This window comes from Oncorhynchus mykiss, chromosome 7 (assembly GCF_057628025.1).
Source record: "Oncorhynchus mykiss isolate SJ-2025 chromosome 7, ASM5762802v1, whole genome shotgun sequence".
In the NCBI taxonomy this organism is placed as follows: Eukaryota; Metazoa; Chordata; class Actinopteri; order Salmoniformes; family Salmonidae; genus Oncorhynchus; species Oncorhynchus mykiss.
Window position 1 is genome coordinate 13,290,232 of NC_143028.1, and position 17,628 is coordinate 13,307,859.

At 41.9% G+C, this 17,628-nt stretch overlaps 1 protein-coding gene across 4 annotated transcripts; it reads right to left on the reverse strand.

Moving 5' to 3' along the window:
* Window positions 1-1,275: 1,275 nt before the first annotated feature.
* Window positions 1,276-17,523, reverse strand: LOC110527435 (MSL complex subunit 3). 4 transcript variants are annotated; one of them, XM_021608700.3, is made up of 13 exons: window positions 17,234-17,497; window positions 16,427-16,509; window positions 15,824-15,919; window positions 15,624-15,721; window positions 15,397-15,497; window positions 15,124-15,246; window positions 14,685-14,845; window positions 14,251-14,409; window positions 13,661-13,986; window positions 13,144-13,353; window positions 12,942-13,026; window positions 11,345-11,415; window positions 1,276-2,965 (listed from the first exon to the last, which is right to left on the reverse strand). In XM_021608700.3, exons 1-13 carry the CDS (start codon window positions 17,330-17,332, stop codon window positions 2,889-2,891), a joined length of 1,689 nt encoding a protein of 562 aa, XP_021464375.3. In that variant the 5' UTR covers window positions 17,333-17,497; the 3' UTR covers window positions 1,276-2,888. The 4 variants fall into 4 exon arrangements, with proteins under 4 accessions (XP_021464375.3, XP_021464376.3, XP_090096454.1 ...); XM_021608701.3 differs by having other exon boundaries at window positions 15,124-15,243; window positions 17,234-17,492; XM_090240328.1 differs by lacking the exon at window positions 11,345-11,415 and having other exon boundaries at window positions 15,124-15,243; window positions 17,234-17,523.
* Between the last annotated feature and the right edge of the window lie 105 nt (window positions 17,524-17,628).

Below are 17,628 nucleotides of genomic sequence, written 5' to 3' on the forward strand. Positions count from 1 at the left end.
GTAAGTGGATGTCGAGAGGGTGGAACAGAAATTGATTTATTGCGGCTGGGAGACGGAGATTCTTGAACACAAAGCTCTATCTGGCCATATGATCGCACCGAAGCAGGGTGTTGAAGTGGTTGATTACAGGACTACAGGACATTCTATCCAAAAGGCATTAGCGCTTACCGCTAAACACATTTAGCCTCTGTAATGGTAGCAATGCTAACCTCCCTAGAGCTGAGGGAGCTAAGAGCATAGTTTTGCTATGGAACCCCCCCCTAGTTTATTGAGCAGAAAGCTTCAGTACTGCACCGACTGCAGCCAAAGTCAAAGTATGTAATAGTCTGCCACATGGCAGACAAACTACAGTATGTGTGGGACTCAAAACGTGGGCAATATACTGTCCCTGTTTTCATTGGCGAGTGTCAATATGTATGAGACACCTTTAAAGTACTGGGATGAAAAAAAGCAGTGTATTTACAAAATGAAATCTGATCTGAAAAATATGTAGGTGACAAATACATCAACAGATATCACTGGAGGACAGCCAGCAAACTTGTGACATTTTGAGTTGTAAGTATGACTCCACCGAGGACTGAACCCCTAACCTCCCAATCTCTGGGCAGACACTAACCACAAGGCAACTGCGTTGGTTAAGCTTCATTGCAATCCATCAGTTGCCAGTGATCCCCGAACTTTGGTGTAGTTATCTGGTTGTTCTGAAGAGGGTCAGGACTAGGCTAGCCAGTGCTGAGATGAGGCTCTAGTTATTCCCTCAGGGCCTAGAGATGTTGACCACATGATAGCACTGTAAGTCAAAAGCCACCCTAAGCATTTTCCCTCAGAAACCCCCCCCCCCAAACACACTATCTAGAGTCCTCAAACTCAACTCTGGGCCTCAAAGTCAGTTTGTTCTTTTTTTCCCATTCTTCCCCTCTAATCAGGGACTGATTTACACCTGGGACACCAGGTGTGTAAAAGTTGAATACCCCTGATTTAGAGGCAATGTGATAGCTTGAGGGAGGGGTTTCAGTCAGAACAACCAGAAACGCTGCAGTTGTTCAGAGACAAAAATATTCTGTACGTTGATTGCAACACTGGCCATTACACTCAAGAACCCATACTCAGAGGCAGTGTGTGTTGGTCAATGTTAAGAGGGATTCTACAGCAGGCAGCTATGGCAGGAGGTGACAGTGGGGAGGCATTGTTTACAGCAGGATTCCCCAACTGGTGCACGGGTGATTTTTTTGGCCCCCAAAGTTTTATTAAAAAGACTGTAAAAACACCAGAAAATCAGCTTCAAGTTATTTTATTTCAAATCTGTTCCAAACTATTCCCACTCATAACATACATACATACATTTGTATACAATCACATACACAGTAAGTAAGGGTTGAAATGATTATATTTCAGACAAATATTAGATCTGTTTGTGCTTCCGCTGAACCTAGTTGATGATCCCTGGTCTAAGGGCACCAATATCCAGCGACTGACAGACGGGGCACAACCCAAAACGCTGTGTGCACATCAAAGGAGGCTGACGTCATCCTCTGAAGAACACTGGCTTTGGTCCAGGCTCCCTCCCCTGGGCTGCCCTTCTCAAATCTCTGATATCACACCTCTGAGACCAAAGGCCCTGTTCAATCTCAAACCGTAGCCGATTCACCCTGAGGATAAACCCAACAATCTGCTCTTGTACCTTGCTGTAGTTTAGAACAACCTTTATAGTGTGAATAATGTTTCCTTAAGGAAAAAGGACTCAACTTGAAGGAGAGAAGAACAGCAGAGAAAAGGGCCAGGATTAAATGCACGGTGCATTATAGCACAGCGATCTATACAGCTGACAACGCCTTTTGAAAAGGCAACATTCGCAGGGATTGCGTTCATGATAAACATAGCGCAGTTTGGCTCAAGTGTCAATTATCTGTTTATATTGTGCTGCCATATAACGCGCCTTGCACGAACGCTACAGCAATATTCATAAACCACATGCCAAAAATATTGCTCCAACTTTTATTTCAGATAAGACGAATGGAAAACAGACTGAAAGTTGATCTTCTTACATTTCCACCTCCACAGTGTGTTCCTGTTCGAGTCTACAAGTTAACAGTGTATAAAAAACTAAAAAACAAGCACAGAAAAGGAATTTATACATCAATGAAATTCAATACCTTTTTCAAACATTGGGGTTAATGCCATGACGAATATCAATATGAACACACAGTGGTCATAACGTCACCAGCCCCTCTAAGAAAGAGGAACACAGATAGTAGACATTACGAGAGTAATGACATTCTACAAGAGTTTAGAAATAACTTAACACACACTGAAGCGTGGCTTGGGGCAGCAAGCATGGTGAGCCGAGGAGAAGCCAATAGTCACACATAAAGCGAACATAACAAATAGCCCTTCTCCCTGTGTTTGCTTGCCTAGGCGGACGGAGAGAGAAGGATCGGATGCAGATGCTGCTAGAGAAAGAGATGGCCAAACGTGGTCCTTGAGCGCAGAGCGAGAGAAAGCAAGACAAAGTCAGCATCGTGGCAAAGACCCCAGCAGGGGGTTACGGTCTACAGCCTAGGATAACAAGTAGACGTCCATGCTTTAGGTAATCATTGCATCCAGGGGGGTCTGTTCCTAGGCCAGGCTGCCAGGTTTGGGGCTGGGGAGAGTGAGGTACTGGGTCGATCAGACGCCAAGACCCTTGCCTTACTTAGCTGCATGGGTTGGATTTAGGAGGGCAAGGGGTGAACAGAGAGAGGGAGAGGGATAATGGCGCAGTCTCAGAGAAGAAGTGAAAGAAAGGGATGGTTTGGGAAGCAGCTTGGAGCTCCCCTCCCAGCAGTGCAGTTCAGGGCGAGGCAGGGCAGGGTGAGATAAACGGCCTCAGTAAACGGCCCGCGGGTGCTTCATGCAGTAGTGGGCCTCCGATGACGACACGTACGCCGACTCCGGAAAAAAGTCCTCGTGGAACTCAGCCAAAAACCTGGGGAGCAGAGAGAGGGATGGAGGAAGAGGGACAGAGAGAGAGAAAATAGATATAACACCATAACAGGGTCTAATTCACCACACTGAGTAGAAGTCTGAAGTTAAGGCTAGTTAACACAGCATGGCCATCCACAGACAGCTAATGCATTTGAACCAAAGACCACCGTGGGAAATGCAATTACTCCCCCGCATACTGTGGACGTCACAGACCAGACTAGTTACTCAGCACTCCCAATCCTGGTGTTTTCAAACAGGGGGCTGGTTAACACCCCTTCCCCCCTCCAGGCTTGCAGTCAGTCAGTGCTTTTAGTAACTTGCCTTAAATAACCCAATTCGCCAGAGTAGGAAAGGGAAAATCTCCCCGTCTAATCAGTAGGGAAAATAATCCGGAATGTTCTTAGTATCCGCTGCTCAGCCAAATCCTCTAAATCTTGCCATCTCATCTTAGCTCTACCCGCTCTTATAATTTGACTGCAAACAAATTATCCTCATCAGAGGGAGAAATTAAGAGGCGCTTTACCGGCAACAAATTTTTGTCGTTGTGGAGTACCGAACTAGTTTGTATGGACCACAGGACCGTGGCTGCAGCTATTCTTCATTATTTATTGGTTTGTCCTATCTATTAGTCAATGCAAATGTAGAGCAAAAGCTGTAAAATTGAACCACATTTCTCTGCAGATGTTAGATAAGATATGGATACATTTTTGTGGGAGAGCATCTGGGCGAACACAGGCATCCTCATTCTCATACACATTAGCCACTCTCCACAGTGGTGGAAAAAGTACCCAATTCTCATACTTGAGAAAAAGATGCCTTAATAGAAAATGACTCAAGTAAAATACTACTTGAGTAACAGTCTGAAACTATTTGGGTTTTAAATATACTTCAGTATCAAAAGTAAAAATAATTTTAAATTCCTTATATTAAACAAGCTAGATGGCACAATTGCATGGTTATTTATTTATCTATGGAGAGCCAGGGACACAATCCAACACTCAAGACATAATTTACAAATGAAGCACTTGTGTTTAGTGATTCCGCCAGATCAGAGGCAGTAAGAATGACCAGGGATGTTCTCTTGATAAGTGTGTGAATTGGACCATTTTCCTGTCCTGCTAAGCATTCAAAATTAAATGAGGAATGTTGGGTGTCAGGGAAAATGTATGGAGTAAAAAGTACAGTTTTTTATTTTAGAATGTTGTGATGTAAAAGTTGTAAAAAACAAATAGTAAAGTATTAGTACTTTAAAGTATTTTTATTAAGTACTTTCAGGGATGCAAACTGGTGAGGGCCCAAAAAGGTGACTTTTTTGTTGCACTGAAACATGCAGAAAATCCCTGCTAGGGGGAAATGCAGGTTAACTAATTAAACAAAGACTACGATCAACCTGTTCAGTCTGTGTGTAAAATAAAAAGTGGTTCATGTGAACCCAACTCACAGCTAAAAAAAATTAAAGAAAGCAATCCAGTGTTATTTGTTGCCTAGACTTTACTGCAAATGAGTCTTGATAAAAAATAAACTATACACTACACTAATATTACAGTTAGCCATGACAGCCTTTACAATTATAGAATGCTTGTGACCATACACATTAAATATTGCACTTGGGGGAAAAAACAAACATCTTAAGTAGAAATAGAATGAAACAAACAGGCATTCTATTTTTGCTCTACTATAGTGGCCACTATAGTAGACATCGATCAACTGCACAAGGCTACATGTGTGCAAAATAACGTTCACTGAGTAAAAAACTGTAATAATCCCCACCTCACTCACACAAGTGTTACTGTCAAGTTAAACACAACAAAAGCAATATCTTTGGGCTACACTGCACATTATTACATTGTACACTTTCTGCCTGTGGACGTAGGTTCTACAATGTGCCAGCAGAGCATGATACCCGTTGTTGGCATAATTGATCTCTTTCAGGCAGAGTACACCTGGCATACCCCTTTGTATCCACTGTATTGAAAAAGTGAAAAAGAGGGAAAGTGGGTGGTGTTCCTTTCACCTCTAGTGGCATCCAGCTTAAGCCAGGCCCAAGCTCGACTTGATCCCTGAATACACTTGTTTAACAAGCAACGCCTCATTTTCAACTAATTATCTCATTCTGAAAATGAACCACATACTGTAGAGGGAAAACATTAGTTCACAGATAGTTAGTTCGTTAGCTAGTTAACATTTCGGATTGCCAGGGTGCAGAAAGCAACTATAACTTGAGGAACGGCAAGGAGTCGTATAACGTTACCAGCTAATACTATAGCGAATTGGTTAGCTCATCTGATGTTGTAACGAGCGGTCTGACTTCATTAACCAGCTAATTTTCACACCAAACACTCAATTATTTGATCAGTTAAGTAGGCTAATGTTGCTCAACATTTCTCTGGCTAGCTAACGGATAATTCGATCCAGCTAGCAAGATACTTAATGCTAACAATACTTGTCCCACCACACTTTCTCCCTCACCTCAAACTTTCCAAATGCCACTTGTTTTTCGGTTATGGCTCATGGGGCGGCAGGGTAGCCTAGTGGCTAGCATTGGGCTACTAACCGAAAGGTGGCAAGTTCAAATCCCCCAGCTGACAAGGTACAAATCTGTCGTTCTGCCCCTGAACAAGGCCGTCATTGAAAATAAGAATTTGTTCTTAACTGACTTGCCTAGTTAAATAAAAGGTAAAAAATAAAAAAAAAGTAGCCGCACCCACAGTCTCTGTGGTCAGGCATCTCACCAAGCCCCCCTCGCCTTCATAACGTAGGTCACCTATTCTGGATTCAAAGCGGCAATTTTTTTGGTGACTAGTTTGCATCCCTGACTTTACACCACTATCCCTTCCTCTGTATCACAGAAACACACCAGACGATTCACCATTCTTCCAGAGATCCGTCCGTGTGCCCAATCCCGGCATGCATTTCTCCACCCTGCATTTCTCTGACCTGTCCCGTAATTTCAGCAACAGATGTGTGAATATTCCAAAATCCGCGCAAAACCAATATGCGCACTTTCCCACCATTGCTGCGTTTCCACCAAACTGATTGTCGCGGATAAAATTCACTGCACAAAATTTTACTTTTTCGCTTTCGTTTCCATGTATCGAATAAAAATCTATAGTTCAGCGCATTTTCAACCTTACCGATAGTTTTATGACAAAACTGTTGCATTAAATAGCAAATGTGCCTAGTCTGGTCTTGGCACGTGTGGTTTAGCCAACAGCTCGCAGATAGTGCTTGTGGGCTAGTCTACATGATAAGAATATGTTTATTTGTCAAACGGCAGTCACGCATCGATGTCACCAGAGTAAAACCTTTGATATGTATTGAAAAGGTGCATCCAGCTCATACCGTACACTTTTACCACCCTGTGAAGTTCATAATTGCTTAATAAACTGCATGTTTTCCCGAGTCGTATTGGGAGGACCCCACACCATGTCATCGCGTGACTCCCAAGTTTACTTCGATATTATATCAACATTTGCGCATAAAGGCCTTTCCACCGCCATTTCTTTCGTAGTTAACTTTACCGACACAAAAAGATCCCACCATGTCAAAACAAATTTATAAAACTGTACTGAAACTTCCTGTTTATATCACAGCCATCGTGAGATTTTTTTAAAAATACGAAATGACTTTACTTGTATAAAAGCTGTGTATGGAAACGTGGTTACTGTCAATAAAAAGATGACACAAGCGGAAGAAGGCCTTTCCTTCAGAGCCATGGTATGCGTTTCGCCGAGTATCTCAGCCCGGAAGACATAGAAAGAAGGAACAAGTTGTGGCCAACGGTCAAGATGTGCACGAAATGAGGGGAAGGCTGCTTACTTCATCGGAGGACGAGGCTTCATCAACCGTTCAGAAATCCATATTTCTCCCTAAAACCTCACCAGAAGAAACAGATTGATGGTTTCAGCCATGGTATTCTCATTTTCCTTGTGTTGTTTACCTAACAAGCATCAGGTGACTATTTTTCAGGAATACTCAGGTATTTAAATGTATTAGTTTGCTCTTTGTATGACCAGAAGACCTATTTTGTTTACAAACTTACGAAGAAGATTGAAAGTTGTATTTATTTTTTATGTATGCAGTAACTAAGATACTGTTTTAAAGGGCATACAGGTCTGCTCTGACTTTACACGGTTATTGCTCTATTTAGTTATTAATACTTATTTCCAAAAAAGGTCTCGGGAACATTTATATGTTAAACATTTTTTATTCAATTATTTTATGATCAGTTTTGATATGTACTTAAAATAGAAGGTATCCTTTTTTGTTATTTTATTTCTCAGAATAGTTCCTGATTACACTAAAGAAGGTTTTTAGTCTCTCTTACTACGAGAACCCTTGGTTTGGTCTTGAACATAATATTCATTTGAGTTGAATTTCAAAGCCAGATAACGTCTAGCTCAAAGGTTATGGAATAAGCTATTTTCACTTTAAATTGACTTAAATGGTGCAGATCTCGGTTCCTTATTGTTTACGTTCACTGCTCCTATGTCTGACTCATACTACTACAGTTTATACTTTTATATAATCTTTGTTGTTTTGTCTTTGTCTATAGTTTCTCTTAATGCTAGGGGGTTACGAAACAATGTGAAGCGCAAGGCCTTATTTTTTATTTGCGAAACAATTTCGAACAGAGTTTTGCTTTTTTCAAGAGTCTCACTCAATTTCGGCTGATGCCAACTTCTGGAGGTCACAGTGGGGCAACGATATGTGGCTTTCCCATGGATCTGAACGCTCCGCCGGTGTCACTACAATGAACAATACCTTTGGTGGTAATATTCTACACTCGGAATGTGACCCCTTTAGTCACTTTCTTTGTCTTGTGATCAGTTACAATGACAGTACGCTCATTACTTTAAACTTCTACGGGTACAACACCAAACATGAGAATGATCAGTTACAATGACATTACACTCATTACTGTAAACTTCTACGGGTACACCAAACATGAGAATGATGAGTTGCTTGAATCTATAGAGAAACATTCATACTTCATTGGTTATCTAAATTTCCCAATTCATTATTATTGATAGGAGGGGACTTTAACATTACAATAGATAATCCAACTGATAGATGGCCCTCGGTTAGGCCAACCAATCAAAATTAGGGTTTAATACTTTTTATGGAAAAGTTTGATCTTAATGATATATGGAGAGAGGGGTTTCCGGTCAAAAGATCATTCACTTTGAGTAACAAAACAGGTTCTAGACAATCCAGAATAGATGTTTGGCTTATATCCAAATTTATTGATAGTGAATGTGCTACTACAAATATTTGTACTACTCCCCTCACAGACCATAGGGCTATTTACATTGATATCAAAATATTTACCCCTGATACTATCCTTGGTAGAGCATCTTACTGGAAGCTAAATAGCTCATTATTAAATAATGATATAGTTAAATTTGAGGTTAAAGATCTGCTCTCACACTTTTGGGAAAGGGCTTGTGAAGAAAAATCTTACTGCAAGAACTGTGAGCTCTTCAAATTTGAGGTGTCCAAATAGCTTATAAAATATGGTAGTAATCTTGCTAAGACCAGAAGAGCTGAGGAGGAAAAGGCGATCATTAAGATAACTTCCCTTTCTCAGAGATCCCCAGCCGACCTCTCGGAGGAGGAGAAGATGGAACTAATTGAGTCACAAAATAAACTGGATAACATATATACACATTAAAAGCAGGAGCCTTTATTAGATCTAGGAAAAATGGATTGAGGAGGGAGAACAGAATTCATCCTATTTCTTTAGACTCAAAAAATTGCAATCTAAAAATAACACTATCCATAAGTTAAACATTTATGGTGTTATTACAGATGACCAAAAATTAAATCGCTAAATACTGTAGCAATTTTTACAGAAAATTGTATAGCTCTATGTACTGTCAGGAAGCCACAGATATGTTTTTTAACTCACTGAATAATGTCCACTCTATCAGTGATATAGAATCTAAACAATGTGATGAACCCATCAAAGTTGAAGAGATTATAGAGTCTATCAAACATCTAAAGAACAATAAAATCACCAGGTGTTGATGGAATTACATCAGAATTTTACAAATTATTTTCTGAACAACCCTTCCTATTTGAAGTCTTTTTAGAGAGTATTAAAAACAATGTTCTCCCTCCTAAAATGAGTCAGGGGTTAATAACACTGATACCTAAGCCTAAAAAATAAGTGTTGCTCGTCGATAACTGGCGTCCAATTTGTCTTCTTAATAATGACTAAGATATTAGCCTTACTACTTGTATTAGACATACTTGACTATTCGGACCTAATAACTGAGGATAGCTTCATATTTTTTTTTGTTGATTTTTATAAAGCATTTGACACAGTAGAGCATCAGTTTCTCTTCCACTCCCTTGAGAGACTTGGCTTTGGTTTTTTTTTCTGTAAGGCTATTAAGACTCTATGCAAATGGTAACAGCTCTATCAAATTGAAATATGGCACCTCACCTAGATTTGAGTTAAAGAGAGGAATTAGGCAAGGTTGTCCTATCTCTCCGTACCTGTTTGTATTAAATCACCCAACTTCTTGCACATTCTTTAAATAATGGTCCTGTACAAGGTATTTCCATAGCTGGTAAATAAATTATTATAAGCCTGCTGGCTGACGATACTACACTTTTTCTGAAAGACGCTAACCAAATTCCCATATCGATCAATGTGATACAATCCTTTTCCAAAGCGTCTGGTCTATATCTTAACATTAATAAATGTGAACTCGGCTGTCAAAGATTGTGTGACACCTTCAAATGATGGTATTCCAGTAAAAGAAGACTTACATATTTAGGCATAACCATTACAAAGGATAAAAAGTCTAGAGTCTTACTAAACGTTAACCCTCTTATTAAAAAAAACCTAGAATAAGCTAAATCAATGGCTACAGAGGGACTTATCTTTAAAATGTAGAGTCCTAATAACCAAGGCTGAAGGTATCTCTAGACTAACATATGGCGCTCTATCTTTAAATCTTGACAGTAAAATAAGCAAGGAGATAGTTGAAAAGCATCTGGTCTGTCTTTGGAGAAACCGTACCCATTACATTATGAAAACTGTTGTAATGAACACTTATGAGAATGGTGGGCTGAATGTTCTGGACTTTACTACCTTAAATAATACTTTTAAGATCAATTGGATAAAACAATTCCTAAGAAGACCCACTTCTATCTGGAATGTTATTCCTCATCATGTCTTCTCTACTTTTGGTGGCCTTAACTTCATGTTGTTTTGCAATTATAATATTGACAAAGTTCCAGTGAAACTTTCTGCTTTTCATCGGCAGGTTCTTGTCATGGTCCTTAATTTATAAACAATTTTTCTCCACACATATTATATATGGAATAAATTGGGATATATTGTATACAAATTCTTCTTTGTTTTTAGAATATTGGTTCCGAAATAACATCCTATTGGTGAGCCAACTGGTAAATGCAGAGGGTCTTTTACTCAGTTATAAAGAATTCTTATCACGTTACAAGGTCCCTGTAACACCTAAATATTTTGCAATTGTTTTAGATGCCATTCCCTCAGGTGTTGCTCTGTTATTCAGGAACGTGTCAAGACCGGACCCTCAGAGCCGACCTTCTATTGACCCTGTTGACTCATCAGTAGGAAAGATTTGTTTCTCTTTTGGTCCATTCAACAACAGAGCAATACGAACCTTGTTTCAGCAGGATGTTGTATCTATCTATACCTCATGTCATGCCTTATTGGAATGTATTTATTGATTATATATGTTGGAAAAAAATGTGGATGTTGCCACACACATACCTACTTGTTAACAAAATTAAGAAAATTTCCTTTAAAATGATTCATAAATATTATCCTGCCAACCACTATATGAAGAAGTTTAAGGAAAACATCAACTCAAATGTCTCCTTTTGTAATGACCACCCAGAAACAGTGTTGCATCATTTTTGGCATTATATGCATGTAAGAAAACTGTGGCAAGACATCAGTAGGTTTATAATTGAACACATTTATGAAGATTTTACACTATTGTGGAGAGATGTACTGTTTGGATTCTTTACATACAATAGAAATAAGCTGAAACATTATGTAACTAATTTCATTATTGTTTTGGCCAAATTTCATATTCATAAATGTAAATTTACAAACAGAAAACCACATTTTCGTACCCTACAAAAAATAAATTGAACTATTTTAAGACGGTTAAATGCTCTACTAACAAAAAAGCTGTTAGAATTGTAAGTATATGCATGTCCCTTAAGGTCCTTGTGTAATCGTAATGTGATATTGTACCCCCTAGCTCGATTGTCCATTGTTTGTAACCTATATATGTTTGTGTTCCCTCATGTGCTTTATGTATTGATTTGTTGTTAATAATAATTTAATTTAATAAAAAAAAATATTGAGACATACCCAGCTGTGAGAAGAAAGGAGTCATATGTCCCTCAGTGTACAACAGCGCAGAGAGGTGGCTGGAGGGGAAACTGCAGGCGTTTGATTAATAAAGGAGAGAATAAATCCCCTAGGTTTGGGGCCAGCTGAAGATCGCTAGGCAGGATTTAAAGATTAGAATCGCCGGCTTGTGTAACGCCGACTCATCTCCCTTCACTTGAATGTAGTCTGACAGTCTCTCATACACATACAGACAGATGCAGGTGCGCGCGCACACACACAGAAGCACATGCACAGACACAAAAACAGCATATCAATCCCTCTGCATAAATAACATCTCAAGCCATCATCGTCTGATCACATCCTGTTAGACGATATTATGGCTACAATAACCGTGGCAGGCATGCAGGGAGAGCCAGCTTACAGGTCAGTGAGCACTTTTTCCACTCAGTGAGCTGCATGAATCACACAAACAGAGAGTTGCTACCTAATAGCATTACACCACAGCTAACTGCCCAGTTGAATGAGCTAGACTTCAGGTGACGGGGCTAACACTGGATAGGCGGAGAGGATTGTGTGTGCGTGTCAGCAGATCAATGGAGACTGCACTTCCATTGCTCCCAACAGGGACCCCCCCCATCCCTCTCCAAGATATACAAAAAGCCTCATGGGAAAAATCCACCTCTATTCTCCACTGCGCTGTCCAATTATTATTTTTTATAGGTTCACTTTATCGGAGAGGCCCATCAAGCTGCCGTATTGTCCAAACATTTCTGCATGCTAAGCTAACGTTAATACAATGTCAGAGGCCCATCAAGTGGAAACCACACACCAGGTTAGCTAAGTGAGCACGTCCAAAGAAATGCTGACGTGGGCATTATCGTAATCAAAGGAAGTCAATCATGGAACTGTTGTCGGCACAGCAACTAAACGGCAGCCTGTCCCTTCCTGCGAGGCGGCCGGCACAATTACACACCAGGCAGTGATTGGCTGGGGGATAACGGGCTTCTCCCAGTCAGTGTCACTAATCCTGGAGACTGGCAATTTGTGCATCTTCAGTTCCACTGCGAGTTAATGTGGCTTGAGGAGTTATTAGTTATTAAAGGAATAAGGCCTGATGGGGTGTGGTATATCGCCAATATACCATGGTTAAGGCCTGGTCTTATGCATGATGCAACGCGGAGTGCCTGGATACAGATCTTAGCTGTGGTATATTGGCCATATACCAAACACTGAGGTGCCTTATTGCTAGTATAAACTGGTAAGCAACATAGTTAGAACAGTAAGTAGTATTTTTTTTTGTCAAACCCGTGGTATACCACAGCTTTCAGCACTCAGAGCTCAAACCACCCAGTATAGAAAACGTGATTTATGACCTGTATTTAACCAGGAAGGTTAATGAGAAAACATTTTCTTCTTAAATAACCACCTGACATTGGCTACTTTGGCAGCACAAGGAAACGTTCCAGGCCTAGGTTCTATGGAGGTGAGCTATGGCAGCCGAAATAGAGATTATTGAAGTCCTGGTTCTAGCCTAATTATGGTGTGTGGCTGATCACTAAAAGAAGAACAAAAGTACAGAAAACATGTCATGATTCTATAATTAGATAGGAGGTACCTGAGGAAGAGCTCCAGGTGTTTGACCAGGGCCCTTAGGTTCTTCTCTGGGATTTGCATCTTCCCCAGGATCTCTGGCAGCTTCACTGTATAAGGGGAATAAAACAAGATTGAAAGAGAACGAGTGACTGGAGGCTACATTGAACTAAACAACAATCCCAGTTTCCCCCACACACAGAGAAAGGGCTTAGGAGGACACCTACCGAAGAGGCGTAGGAGGTGTTGTGAACCGTACAGGTAGGAGGGTGGGGGAGGCTGGTCACTCAGGGGGTAGTTATCAGGGGTCAGCTTCCAGCTCAGGACCTCATTGAGCTCGTTGTTCCGTCGGCTCTCCAGGCCAGAGAAGACGCCGCTGTCCTCCTTGCTAGGCGTCTGGGGCAACGGAGAGGACGAGCCACTGTGGACAGGGGTTTCTGGGAAGGGGACAGGAGGGCAGACGGCAGTCAATCAACTGATGGGAGTGGGTGGAGGACAACATTTTCATGGACACTTCAGAAACAACAACAGACATTTACTGTGTGCTGTAGCACTGAGAAGCTGTGCGCAAACAATATTCCATGTGTTTGGGAGCGGACTGTAATGTATGACAAGAGGGAAGAGTGCCATCTAGCGGGTGGATTTAGTCATTACAACAACAGAGGCTACGGGTGACATTGCATAAAGTAAAGCACTACACAATAAACTGCTTATTATGTTAGAGTGTGTTTTCTTGCCACTCACTCTTCTCTAGATTGAGGAAGAATTTGGGCAGCTGGGCAGGCGTGTCGAGGCTGGCAAGGCGGCGTTTGGGCTGGGGTGAGGTTGTAGCGCTGCCGCTGCCCCCCTCGCCCGCCATCCGCTCACCCCCCGAGGTGTGACGTGTGGAGCGCCGCAGGGACTGGGGGGCGTCAGGGTCGGCCGTGGAGGCACAGCGCCGGCGTTTGGGCGTGGTGGTGGTGGGGTTTGCCGTGGTTGTGGAGGCCTCGCTCAGGGCCGGTTGACTGTCCGTGGACTGGGGGGTGGAGGGGTTGTGGCCAGAGGGGCTGGGGGTGCGCTCACGCAGGGTCCTGGGATAGGAAGGGCGGAGATGGTCAAAGAAAGACCAGTTTGGTAATGACATCCAACACCACAAAACCAAAGAAACGTACAATAATTTGTCACTGACATTTTCAACTTAGGTCAGATATACAAACTGAACAAAGGCCTGATGTACTTAGTGTCTTCCAACAGTGAAACGCTTTCAACTTCATTTTGTTTCATCTTCCGACCTGAAAATGACCCGATGTTAATTATTCAAGAGGATTGCAGACATAGCCTGATGTCTGTCTTACTTGCTGGAGCTGGCTGTGTTGTCCCGGATAGGCAGGAAGAACTTTGAGGAGCTGACTTTCTTGAACTGAGCGTGCTCGTTGGGGTACAGGAGGATCATGGGAAGGGTGAAGTCGAAGGTGATTCTCAGGCCGTCCACCATCTCCTTGCAAAGCTCCTCACTGAAACAAAACGGTGGCTTTTAGCTACTATCAAAGATCATTTCATCCACGATAACCATGTTCGAGAGCATCGAATCTGTGATACATTTATTGGTAATATTGTGACTGACATACTTGATCTACAAATAACATTGAGTAGTTATTTATGATGCAAGGTGATTTGTAGATCAGTTAGTTGGCAGCGGGCTGCAATGTCAAACAAAACCATTATGTAGCCCATGGGATTCATGGGAGGTGAAAAGGCTAATGGGAAATGTTGTACTTTGGGGACTCACTTCTTCTCTGGAGGAACATAGTGAGGACTGAGGCTGGTCTGAGCGGTGCTCTGGTGACTTCTGTACCTCTCATTGGCAGAGAAGGCTGCGTTGAAGGCAAAGTGCTTCACGTATGATTCCAAGATGTTCAATATGTTCATCTGGCACGGAAGCTTCACCAACTGGGTAGAAAAAGAACAAAGCCCTTCATGATCACAGCTCATTGGCAGTGAGATGTTGAAATGTCAAAAGTCAAGAGTTGCATTCAGTACGGTACATCGAGGCAAAAAGTTTAGCAACAGAAAATGACAAATCTGTGTTCCTATTGGACTAGCTCAGTTAGTCCCTGTTTCTATAATTTTTGTCTCTACTGAACATGACCAATATCTAGGAATTTGGAGGGATATGAATAGGTATATGGAACTACAATAAAGCGGGTGTTATCCTTGTTTAATGACACCTTCTTCCTCTTGTTGATGTAGTAGCAGTCATCCTCCAGTTTCTTCTTGAGAACCTCAGGGATGTCTATGTTGATGGTCTTGTCCTCACTCTCCATCTTAGCGTGAGCTTCCTGCTCTTCCTGCTGGAGATAAGATGGGCAAACAGTCAGATCCATCGAGCCATTTTGTCAAAATGTGTATTTCTGACAATGTCAATAGAACAACCGAGTTGATATGTTTTCTCAATACATAACCTATTTGTCTGTCGTAGTCTATAATTCAAAACACAATACCATTTTGTCCAAATCTTCGGAAGAGTCGCTCTCCTCACTTTTCAAAGATTCAGGATCCTCGGAATCGTCCTCGTCACTGTTGTCTGAAGACGTAATCAAACCTGAAAGATACCCCCACCAAAAAGTGCATGTAATTTTAGCTTGCAAGCCATTTCCAACGAAAAGCCATTCCGATAAACTACTTTGCACTAGCACTAGTTTGAGTGTGATGGAACAGGCAAACTCACATGCGTCATCACTCTCTTCCTTCTCTTCAGGAAGTGTCTTCAGAGCTGACTCAACACCGGGTAGACGACGACGTCTCTTCCCCCATCCCTTTCTCCTCCTGTGGGTTGAAGTGGACACAGTTAGACAGGACACCGGCACCAAATCTGCAGTCAGGCCTAATGCTTACTTTTCCGATATTCTCCAATGGAGTCAAACTTACATGCGAGCCACAGCTTTACGAGCCAGTTTACGTTGTAATTTGCGATTTTCGTCAGTTTCCCTGAGCACATGGTCCTCTGCTGCCAATCGATCCCAACTGTAGCACAAAGCAACAGATGATGAATACCACCCCTTCCAATTCAAGTTGCATGCAGTCGGCATGACAGTATTGTCAAAGTGATATCAAGAACAAAGCTCCACTGAAGGTTGCTATACACACTCAATGATTTCCACCATATAGATGGCTAAAATCATTGGCAACTATGTAGTTTTCAAAGGATTGTTAAATAAATGTGACCACTATTTTTAGCCAACTGTACAAAGTTTCTACCAGTAGCTTGCTTATGTATGTTGGAAATTGAGCCCTTTGCTGCAGAGCCCACAAAGGATGGGGAAATTAACCTAAACCACTCATAGATACAGGGGATGGCACTTTTGTGTGTGTGTGTGTGTGTGTGTGTGTGTGGGGGGGGGGTGATCCTCCCATCCACCCCACCCCTCAGGAACACAGCAAGAACCCTGCTACCTGTCCCCACCCATCCTCCTCCCCAGTATCCCTTCTTCAAGCCCACCACCCCAGACTGTGTCTTGTGTGTGAGTTTACCTTCTGTTCCAACCATTGAAGTGAATCAGGTATTCTGGGACTCGCTTTCCACGTTCATCTTTGCCAATTACAACATCGACGACCTAAAACATACAATCCCAGAAATGAACGATAGTTAGCGGTAGCCAACCAAACTCAAGTTAGCGTGTAACAGACAGCAGGCAAATGTATCACCATATCTACACCAAATAGACAGTTAGCCATCAGTACGCGTTAGTTAGCTAACAACACATTACTAATTGGTGCTAACTAGCTAATGTTATGTAAACAACGGGTTGGCTGATTGTAATGTGTTGCCCTGGCCTTGCACAGAGGCTAGCTAACGTGAACTCATGCTATGTTAATTCACCGTTGGTGTTTAACGTTGCTTCCAACGTTAGCGGACAGTTGTTGTTATGACAGTTGACGTTAGCTAAATGTAGCAGCTACGAGCTAGCTAATAAAATATACCCGCGCTAACCTGGATACAGCATGTGCAGAGATAGCAACTACAACATGGCTACAGCATAGCAACAAATAACACGGCTGCAGCCATTGTTGATGGCCTCGTTTTTGCCATAAACCTACCATATTACGTTAACGGTATGTTAGCCTAATAGCAAACGTTAGCCTAGCAGCTAGCTAGCATGGTAACCTCGGTCGGGCCTTCTGTGGTCTGTCCGGATATATCAAATAAACATGATGTCTAACTTAGCTACAGTATTGGATAAAGTCATAAAAACTGGCAATCAAAATGTTTGGGAATTGCATGCAGTATCAGCCCTCGTGACCGCAAACAAACTCTTGGCTTAACAACAAGCCATTTACCTTTGCATCATAGAGTACTTTAGCCTTCGTAGGGTCAGGTTCGAAACATAGGACTTTTTCTCCTTTGTGGAATTTAAATTTCATTCCCCGGGAGTTCATTTGTTCGTCATAGCGAGCAGGAGAGGAGGCATCTGGACCCCCCGCTCCTTAACCCTTTCCCCGCCGGGCTGTATCCAAAGGGGTCTTTGAAAAAAATATGGAGATGGCGCTAGGACACAACTCATCAAACGAATCCGTAATAGGGAATTTCTAGTTTGGTCCTTCGTGGACGCCGTAGAAATAAACAGTACATCAATTGACCAGCAGAGGGCGGCCGTTATTCAAAGATGATCTTACTAATATTTCTGTGACATGTTGCCCCTCCTACAATAAATCAAAAGTTTGTCCATGTAGCT

Bases quoted from the DNA above. Each gene is read 5' to 3' on its own strand.
- LOC110527435 (XM_021608700.3), bottom strand. From the start codon at position 17,332: ATGAACTCCCGGGGAATGAAATTTAAATTCCACAAAGGAGAAAAAGTC. The intron at 15,920-16,426 runs GTAAACTCACAC...TTTGTGCTACAG, and splicing joins TTCAATGGTTGGAACAGAAG to TTGGGATCGATTGGCAGCAG. The intron at 13,354-13,660 runs GTGAGTGGCAAG...TCCCCTTCCCAG, and splicing joins CTTCCTCAATCTAGAGAAGA to AAACCCCTGTCCACAGTGGC.